General features: G+C 38.9%; 1 protein-coding gene across 1 annotated transcript in view; it reads right to left on the bottom strand.

The window, feature by feature from the left end:
- The window catches only part of MID2 (midline 2), a 150,712-nt gene that overhangs the window by 23,200 nt on the left and 116,991 nt on the right, over nucleotides 1-10,521 (bottom strand). The window contains exons 7-8 of the mRNA XM_007952421.2: nucleotides 6,467-6,628; nucleotides 3,774-3,981 (exon numbers count right to left, since the gene is read on the bottom strand). Coding sequence (XP_007950612.1) covers nucleotides 3,774-3,981; nucleotides 6,467-6,628 — 370 coding nt within the window. The remainder of the gene's footprint in view (nucleotides 1-3,773; nucleotides 3,982-6,466; nucleotides 6,629-10,521) is intronic.

Here is a 10,521-nt window from a genome sequence, read left to right as displayed (position 1 = left end):
CCTTCTTTCTGAGGAGTGGCTGGTGGGTTTGAACTGCCAGCCTTCTGGTTAGCAGTCAAGTGCCTTAGGCACTATGCTACCAGAGTTCCTTACACCCTCACTAGCACTATTTTTTTTTTAACTTTGCTGAGGGGTAAGATGGTATCTCATTGTTGTTTTGATTTGCATCTCCCTAATGGCTAATGATGGTAAGCATTTCATCATATGTTTGTTAGTTGTATGAATGGCTTCTTTTGTGAAGTACCTGTTCATGTCCTCTGCTCAGTTTTCAATTGGATTGTTTCTTTTTTTGTTGTTGTTGCTGAGGTATTGAAGTTTGCTGTGAATTTTAGATATTAGTCTCTTGTCTAATATATGGTTGCCATCCCCCTGCCCCCCGAATCTGTAAGTTCTCTTTTTACTCTTTTAGTGAAGTCTTTTGATGAGCATAAATGTTTTATTTTTAGGTCGCCCCATTGTCTAATCTGTCTTCTGCTGTTTGTGAGTCTTTAGCTATGTTTGATAAGGTGTTTCTGCCATGGGTGTTACTCTGTTTACATGTGAGTTTTTTTCCCTTGACTTTCTTATTGTTGATTTCTAATTTTATAGTTTTGTGATCTGAGAAGATGCTCTGCAGTACTCCAATGTTTTAAAGTTTATTGAGGCTTGCTTTGTAGCCTAACATATGATCAATTCTGGAGAATTTCCGTGTGCACTAGAAAAGAATGTATCTTGTGCTGTTGTTGGGTGAGGTGTTCTGTATACATCTATGAGATCTAGTTGGTTGATTTTTTTCATTTAGATCATCTATATCTTTGTTGAGCTTCTTTCTAGTTGTTCTATGCTTCATCGAAAGTGGTGTATTAAAGTCTACTACTATTATTGTGGAGTTGTCTATTTCTCTTTTCAATTCTGTTAAAGTTTGACTTATGTATTTTAAGGCTCTTTCATTGGGTGCATAGATGTTTATTATGGTTATGTTCTCTTGTTGGATTGACCCTTTAATCATTATATAATGTCTTGTCTTGCTATTTTGCTTTACTGCCTTGTTGTTGTTGTTGTTGTTATTTGCCATCGAGTCAGCCCCGACTCATAGCGACCCCTCCTTGGGTTTCCAAGGCAGTATCACTATGGAAGTAGGATTGCCTAACCTTCCTTCCGAGGAGTACCTGGTGGGTTTGAACCACCAGCCTTCTGGTTAGCAGTCAAATGCCTTTATTGCCTTAAAGTCTATTTTATCAGAAGTTAATATTGCCACTCCTGTTCATTTTGGTTGCCTTTTGCTTGATACGTTTTTTCAGGCTTTGATTTTTATCTAGGTTTTGCTTTAGTGTCTAAGATGTGTCTCTTGTAAACAGGATATTGATGGGGCATGTTTTCTTATCCAGTCTTCTCCTCTATCTAGACAGGTACATTTAATCCATTCATATTCAATGTAATTATCAATAGGTATGGGAGCTCTGGTGGCATAGTGCCTAAGGCATTTGACTGCCAACCAGAAGTCTTGCAGTTCAAACCCACCAGCCACTCCTCAGAAGGAGGACTGGACAATCTACTTCCATAGAGATACCACTTTGGAAACACAAGGAGGGGTCGGTATGAATTTACTGTTGTGGTTTTGCTTGGTGTTGATGGTTTCTTTGTTCCATATATTTTTCTCTGCTGAGTTCATTTTGTTCATGGGTTTTCTTATAATTTCCTTCATTGTTGTATTTTACTGTTTACTGAGTCTTTGTGATTTTCTTCTTTTTTATTTTGGTGAGAGGGTTTATTATTTCTCTTTGGGGTTACCCTATAATTTATTGTTTTCTTCCAAAGTTCAAAACAGTCCATTCTATTTATCTATCTATCTGATTTTTTATATATAACCTATCTAGAAATTTTTCCTTCCATCTCTGATAACCAATAAAGAAAGTTTCCTTTCATGTATAAACACTTCCTTGAGTTTTTACAGTAGTAGACTAATACAATTATTGGTCCTTCTGTAATTGACTTATTTCACTCAGCATAATGTCTTCCAAGTTCATCTACGTTATGCAGTGTAAAACAGTCCATTCTATCTTGGCATCATCTTTACTTCCTCTCCTATTCAAAGTTCTGTAACTACACCATTTATCCCTTTTTTTTTTTTTTTTTTTTTTGCTTTATAGTTATTATCATTTACCAATTGACATCTCTGGTTCCCTGTTTTCTATCTTGTAGGTTTATTTTATTTTGTATACTTCTATATCTGGGTTGATTTCCTGGTGATGTTGTCATGTGTGTTAATCTCAGGTTGTTGTCTGCTATTGTTGGTTCTCTGTCTAAAAGACTCCCTCTAGCATCTCTTGTAAAGTTGCTCTGGGTTTTACAAATTGCCTTAATTTCTGTTTATCTGGAAATGTCCTAATTTCATCATCATATTTGAGGGACAATTTTGCTGGATATATAATTCTTAGGAGGAGCTCTGGTGGCGTAGTGTCTAAGGCATTTGACTCCTAACCAGAAGGCTGGCAGTTCAAAACTCCTTGGAAGGAAGATTGGGCAATCTACTTCCATAGAGATACTGCCTCAGAAACCCAAGGAGGGGTCGTTATGAGTTGGATTCTATATGATTCTTGGTTGGCAATTTTTTTACTTTCAGGATTTTTATACATGTCATCCCATTGCCTTCTTGCCTGCATGGATTCTGCTGAGATATGAGAGTTCAGTCTTATTGGTTCTCCTTGGTAGGTAACCTTTTGTTTTTCTCAAGTTGCTTTCAGGATTTGTTCTTTGTCTTTTGGTTTGGGAAGTTTGAGTATGATATATCTTAGTGATTTCCTTTTGAACTCTATCCTGTTTGGGGTTTGTTGAGCTTCTTGAATGCATACTTATAGTTTTTGATCATATTAGGGAAGTTTTCTACCAACAAATCTTCAATAATTTTCTTGGTGCTTCCCCCACCCCCCCGTCTCTTCTTGTTCTAAGGAGCTCTGGTGGCACAACGTGCAAAGGATTTGACTGTTATCCTCCAGCTGCTCTATGGGAGGAAGATGAGGTAATTTACTCCTGTAAATATTTACAGCCTTGGATACCAAATGGGGGTTGCTATGATTCAAATCTGACTTGAAGGCAGTGAGTTTTTTTTTTTTTTTTTTTGTTACCAGATGGATGGGAGTTAGGAGACAATGTCTCTAGTCACTGGAGGTTGTGCAGAGTAAGGGGAGAAGACCAGATAGATATCTCTGGTTGCTGATCACCTGTGTAGGTGCCAGTACAGTCTTGGGTGAGCACAGCTGGTTATCTAGTTCTTGCTCCAATAGGAATGCTGTTTGCAATAATCAAAATGGCTGCACTGTGCCACTTGGCAGTTCACTCCTCCATATGTCTCCTTGTTTGCTGTTTTTTGTTCCATCTCTTCCTGTAATGGGTATTTGCTATACTTTTTTACTTTTTCCTTTGAAGTTCTGGGTTCTGACTGTCATTCTTACTCATTTCACTTGGTTTTGTGAGTCTTTGTTGTAGAGGGTCTGGGTGGTATATCTACCTAATCCACCACCTTGGATCCTCTCAATAGTTTACATTTAGATGTATAATGTAGGTATCATGCCCTAGAGCTTTTAAAAGTTAGCAGTTAAGGTGATGTAGTGACTCCTAGCTCTTAGCCCTGTATATTTCTCATCTTATTAAAAAGAAGCTGTTAAACTTTCTGGGAGTGATTTTTATCACATACCTTTTAACCTTGACTTATAGTTATTATGGTTGTGCTACAAAATTGAATTTCCTAGAAATCTAATGACAAGGGAGGGAAAAGAAAAGTAAGATCCACTCACCATGTTGAGGAGCCCATGACTACCTCCCAATAGTGGCAGCCACTGTCAATGAACACATTTCCTGCTGCCCCATAGCATCCTGTGCCACTAAACCTCTCTGGGGTGTGGCTTTTCTTCAGAGAGCTTTCATCCTTTTCCATTTGCAATCCATCATTGGAGATTTTCAACTTCTTGTGAGTCATTTTTGGGTCCAGTTTAAAGGGTTGGCCTGAAAAAGGAAAAAAGAAAGAGCACAATGAAATATTTAAGAATTCTACCTTTGTCCTCCAGTATCATCACTACCAGGGGAATCTCTATATGATGGTCCTTCTTAGGTCAGTGTAAGTTGGCTGCTGTTTAGATTATATTATGGAAGCAGGTCAGAAACCCCAGTTTTCAATAAAATTATTAAGAATAGAGGTCAACCACTTGACCTACATATTTGATGACAGAAGACTACAGGAATCTCCAGCCTACTCTGCCCTACAGATTTTGGAGTTGCCAGCCCTGATCAATCTGTAAGCCAATTCCTTGAAATCAATCAGTCTCTCTTTCTACACACGCACGCACACACACACACACACACCCCTTACTGGTTCTGTTTCTCTGAGAACCTTGACTAAGACAGGTGTTACAATGTTTGAGGGAAGAGAAAGCAAGGGGAATTGATGAACAATTGCTGCTTGGTGACAATACAAAAAAGTTGAGAGGAACTCAGCAATAAGATAAGTTTTTGCACTCTTACAATTGGGATATAAACAACATATAATTAACTAATTTTGTTAGAGTGACTATCACATCATTAATTAGAGAAAACATTTGTGTAGTATCATTCACAGCAGAGAATTCCTTATCATCATACAACAAAAATTTGTTACTGTGGGTCAATTGTTGGGTATGGAAATAGCTTTACTATACAAAATGCTGCTCTTTGCAGACACTGTTGTCTAATACAACATCCATTCCCAACTTTTTTCCTCTTACCTACTTTTACTATAAACTTTCACTGCCATTGAGTTGGCTCCGACTCATAGTGACCCCTCCTTGGGTTTCTGAGGTGGTATCTTTATGGAAGTAGATTGCCTAGTCTTCCTTCCGAGGAGTAGCTGGTGGGTTTGAACCACTAGCCTCCTGGTTAGCAGTCAAATGCCTTAGGCTGGAAGAGGTAAGTACTCAATCTCCAAAGCTCCTTTGCTACTATTGTTAGCTGCTGTTGAGTCGATTCCAACTCATGGTGACCCCATGTATGCAGAGAAATACTGCTCCATAGGATTTTCAAGGCTGTGAACTTTTAGTAGCAGATCGCCAGCCCTACCTTTCAAGATGCCTCTGAGTAGGGTAAAACTGCCAACTATTTCATTAATAGTCGAGTGCATAACCATTTGCACCACCTTTGCCACTTTAGAAAACAAAAGAAAAAAACAGGAAAACAAACCCACAGCCCTCAAGCTGATTCCGACTCATAACAACCCTATAGGACAGAGCAGAACTACCCCATAGAGTTTCTAAGGCTGTACATTTTTACAGATGCAGACTGACACATCTTTCTCTCAGAGTAGCCAGTGGGTTTAAACCTCTTAACTTTCAGTTAGCAGCCTAGTATTTTAACCACTGTACCACTAGAACTCCTTCCCTTGCCACCAAAAAATCAAAACCAACTAACTGCCATGGAGTTGATTCTGACTCATAGCGACCCCCATTGGGTTTCTGAGGCTGTAAATCTTTATAGAAGTAGATCACCCCATCTTTCTTTCACAGAGCCTCTGGTGGTTTGAACCTATGACCTGGTTAGCAGCCAAATGCCTTATCCACTACTCCAGCAGAGTGCCTGTCCCTGGCCACCACAGCTGCTTAATTAGATGAAAGTAGAAGTCAGATGAGATGGGTTAAACTTCCAGATAAAAGTGATAGCTATCATGTGTGAAGGGTCCCTAGTGGCACAATGGTTAAGCACTCAGCTACTAAGTGACAGATCAGCAGTTCAAACTCATCAACTGTACTCTGTGGGAGAACAGATCTGGTGATCTGCTCCTGTAAATATTACAGCCTAGGAAGAACTATGGAGCATTCTAAACTGTCCTACAAGGTGACTCTGAGTTGGAATTGACTCAATGGCACACAACAATAACAACATTAGGTGGACCAACACTTTCTCCCTTCTTATCTTGAGAGGAAATACGACATCTAGAGATTGTAATATCCATCTTCTAAGCACACAGTAATCAAGCCTAAACACAAAGAGAGGAGGAGCGTAGGTCTTTTATGACATCACAGAGCTCCTGGACCAGCACTGAATTGCCTATCTCCAAACTTCTTGCTATGTGTGTGAGAAAAAAAAAAAAAAAAACTATTTCTTTAAGCTATTGTTAGTTGAATTTTCTGTTGCAATCAAAAGCATTCTTAATTGATATAGTTTCTTTGCGGTAGGATTTTTACTGGATTGTCACAAACAATACTCTTTTATGCAATTGTTCCTTAAGCATGGGTGTTGGGTGAAAGGGGCATCCCCCCAAGCTATTCTCTGTATATTTCTGTGTTTAGAAATCTGTCAGGGCACCCACAAAGCCCTTGTCCAAAGCACAAATTACAAACTAAAGCTCTTCTATCCAGTGCCACTGATCTCTTGCACTGTTGTAAGTGACTGTTCAGGCTATGTATATTCCCTGGCACAGAGGAGAAAATAGATCTTTCTTTTTGGAATCACCACAACGTACTGTTAGTTTTTAGTCTGGTAGGTTCACTGTTCCGGCTGCCTGCTTGGTTTATGGCTTTAACAATGAAGATGTAGCGAGTCCCACTCTGAAGTCCATGCACTGTGTAATGGTTCTGTTTAATGTTTGGCACAATCATCCAGCTATCTACTGAATTATACAAACCTGTAAAGTAGAGAAAGACAAGGATGTTAACCAGCAAGTAATAGAGATGGGATAAATAGCACACTGAAAATTCATCATAAGCCCTAAAACAAATGTGAATTTGTTTTCTTTGAGTCCTAGAAGACAAAATGAGATCAACTTTTCCTGTTTCTTTCTTTCTGTTTTGTCCTCTCATGAAGATAGGCAGGCACCCCACTACTGGCAACTGAATGCAGCCACTAGCAAAAGTTAGATTGCTTCGATTTTCTGCCAAACATTAGAGAAAAGGCCTCTATAAATCACTGCAGAGTACAGGCACATGAAATGTCAGAGCTGAAGACACCTAACGATTCTATAGTCCATTTCCCTCATTTTACAAGTAAGAAACTAAGATCAAGAGAAGAAAACGTGACTTGCCCAAGACCACAGATAGTTGGAGATGGTGCTGAGAGAATAACTCTGATATCTTTCATTCTAATCCAGTGTTCTCTACACTGCATCACAATTCATGGGGTGAACAACAATTTTCCTTTCTCTCTGCAAGTTAGTGAGGCTTTTGGGCTTATGATTCAATTCCCCCACCCCATTCTCCCTTCCCAAACTATCTAGGCTCCAAGGTATCACAGGGAAGCCAAAGATATGACATGACAACCAAAGGAAGATGCCATCTCCTTACTCTGATACTACTCTTTTCTACTCATTCCTGGTTCTTATCCTCATAATTATTTGGGGTGGCCATCCTGGAACACACTGTTGTCTGGAACTTTTTTTACAAGTAGGGAAAAGCGCAGAACTGAGCTTCTGTTTTCAAAGTCTTTAGATCATCAACATTGACTTATAAGGGGGGAAATATACATAATTAAAAACATGTACTGAACAACCTTTCAGTAAAGTAGAGAAAAGCATTCTAGTCTATGGATTATCCAGGCTTCTATTCTCATCTGTTATCTGTTTTTCAGTCACTTTACTGCTTTTTAAACACAATCCTACCAGAGGATGGGAAGGAAAGGGCAAGGAAAATGATCAGTGAACTCAGTCACTTTTATGTAGCTCTAGTAAAAAAGTTAGGTGAGGTTGAAAATTGAAAATCATAGACCATGAATGTTTTGCAAGAGATCAGATCAAGAGGATTTTATGATTTGTTTGTATGGGAGATAGAATAAGTCTAAATTAAAAGTAGAAAAAGAAGCATAATGGGAGGCAGACAGATATGCTATAGACAGAAAAGAATTGATGAAGATGGCTAGTGATTCTTATGAATAGAGCCAGAAACAATGCTTATGACCTTGGCTGTCCATGTGCAAATGCATAGTATGGATCATAAAACTGTGTATGAAGTTTTATTAAAAAGAAGGAAATGATCTTCCATATACATTTCTAATAATACAAAACTTAAAACAAAACAGGCTAAATGATCAGGTGTGTCTAGGCAAAAGGGAATATACTCATGACCACAGATAAGGTTGGCAGACAATATTTCTGCATACATATTTGCTTGTGTTGTAAGAATGTCCAAATACATAATAGCGCTAACAAGGGGCAAAGTTATGATAAATTCTTGGCCACAGCCAACCACCCTAAGGGAGCAAGTAGTTAGACCTGCAGGCTCAGGACCATGGTCACAGGGGACATCAAACTCAATTGGCATAACATTCTACACAGAAACATTGTCCTACATCCTACTTTGGTGAGTAGCAACTGGGGTCTGAAAAGTGTGCAAGCGGCCATCTAGATGTAACAGTGGGTCTCTCTTCATCCAGAGCAAAGAAAAATGAAGAAAACCAAAGATGCATGGAAACAACTAGTCCAAGGGACTAGTAGACCATGTGATGTTCAGCCTAAATGACCATGAAACCAGAAGAACTAGATGGTACCTGGCTACCACTGTCAACCACTCAGAAATGGATCAGTGCAGGAGATGCTGGATAGAGTGGGAGAACAATGTGGAACAAAACTCAAAATCATAAGAAAAGAGACCAGGTTTACCTGGTGAGACCCCAGAGACTACGCCCTCTAGTTACCCTTCAGGTCTGGAACTGAACTCACTCCTGTGGCTTCCAGCCAAAAAATAGACAGGTATATAAGGTGAACATTTACATCAGGTAGTTACATTCCTTAGAGTGATCAATTGTGGGAGAACAGAAAGGCAATGTTTGCACAGGGAGATAGCTCAGGGGCCAGGGATGCACAGGAGACATTTTTTTAAAAAATAAAAATAAATCAAAACAACTCTTTGCTATAGTGAATTGTGCTGCGATGAACATAGGTGTACATATGTCTGTCCATGCGCTATCTCTCACCTCTTTAGGATATATTCCTAGTAATGGAATTGCTGGGTCAAATGGTATTTCTATTTTCAGTTTTTAAAGGAAACACCACACCATTTGCCACAATGGTTGTACCATTTTACAATCCCACCAGCAGTGCAAAGAGATCCAATCTCTCCATAACCTCGCCATCATTTGTTATTTTCTGACCTGTTGAACTTTGCTATTATTGCTGGGGTGAGATGATATCGCATTGTTGCTTTGATTTACATCTCTCTAATGATTAATGATTGCAAGCAATTTCTTATGTGTTTGTTGGCTGCCTGTATATCTTCTTTGCTGAAGTGTCTGTTCAAGTCTTTTGCCCATTTGTGAATTGGGTTATTTATCTTTGGGCACCAGAGGACCAACACTCAAACTGAGGGAATGCAGGACAATCAGGAGTGCATAAATATGAGAGGCATGGGGGGAGGGGCGGGTTACAGGGTAGGGAGGGGAGGAGGGGAAGAGACTGGGTTAGGGTTGGACGTAGTAAATGGTGAGTGAAACTAAATGTACATGTAATGTTGAATGTAAGAAAGGCTCTTAAAATAAAAAAAAATCAAAACAAAACTTCACAATGAAGTACTATGCAGCTGCAAAAAAGGAAGAATGAAGATCTCTATGAACTGACATGGAATGATTTCCAAAATACATTGTTACTTGAAAAAGGCAAATTGCAAAAAGCCTACCACATTCTATCCTTTTTATAAGAAAGAAGAGCCAATAAAAAAACATATTTGGCTGTATTTATAAAACAATAACAAGGCTAAATCACACAATAATGATGTTGGTTACCTGCAAGGGGTAGAGGTGAGAGAAAAGGGTTAAAATTATATGAAGAGGAATGACACTTCTCTGAGAGTACCTTTTTGTATGGTTTTGCCTTTTGGAAACACATTGTTGTTCTACAAATTCAAAAAATTAAAACTAAACCAATAAGGATAAGAATGGAAGCAGAGATTAAAACTGGAGGTAAATTGAAACAAATAAACCCAACTGCATTTCAAACGAATAACATAACCACACCAAAGAGGTGGAAGAGAACTGAAAACAAATCCTGAACTACTGTTAACAGTTTTGTTTTTGAATTGGTATGGGGAAAACAATTCTGAAACTATTTTAGATATATTATAAAAACCCACTGCCATCAAAAGTCAATTCCAATTCATAGCGACCCCCATAAGGTTTCCAAGGGTGTCATTTTTTTTTTAAGCAAACCGCTTTATCTTTCACCCACAGAGCAGCTAGTGGGTTCAAACTGCTGACCTTCTGGTTAGTAGCCAAATGCTTTTAACCACACCACCACAAGAGCTCCTTATTTCAGATGTATTATAGGACTGGGTAAATGAGTGCGTGTGTTGATATTGCTGACAACTAGAGCTCCCACTGTGGTATAAAGGACATGTAAATATGGAATGAAGGAAGGCAAGAAAGAACCTATGTGGATGGAATAGTACTGGAGGTATTGGAGTGAACTCATGAATTCTAAAATACATATATATGTGCATATAAGTGTGTATCTATGTTTATTATGTGTCTATGCTCTGGTAGCATAGTGGCTAAGGCACTTGACTGCTAACCAGACGGCTGGCGGTTCAAACCCAC

Source organism: Orycteropus afer, unplaced genomic scaffold (genome assembly GCF_000298275.1).
Source record: "Orycteropus afer afer isolate SDZICR_OR568_19922 unplaced genomic scaffold, OryAfe1.0 scaffold00336, whole genome shotgun sequence".
Classification (NCBI taxonomy): domain Eukaryota; kingdom Metazoa; phylum Chordata; class Mammalia; order Tubulidentata; family Orycteropodidae; genus Orycteropus; species Orycteropus afer.
This window is presented reverse-complemented; position numbering and strand designations above follow the sequence as displayed.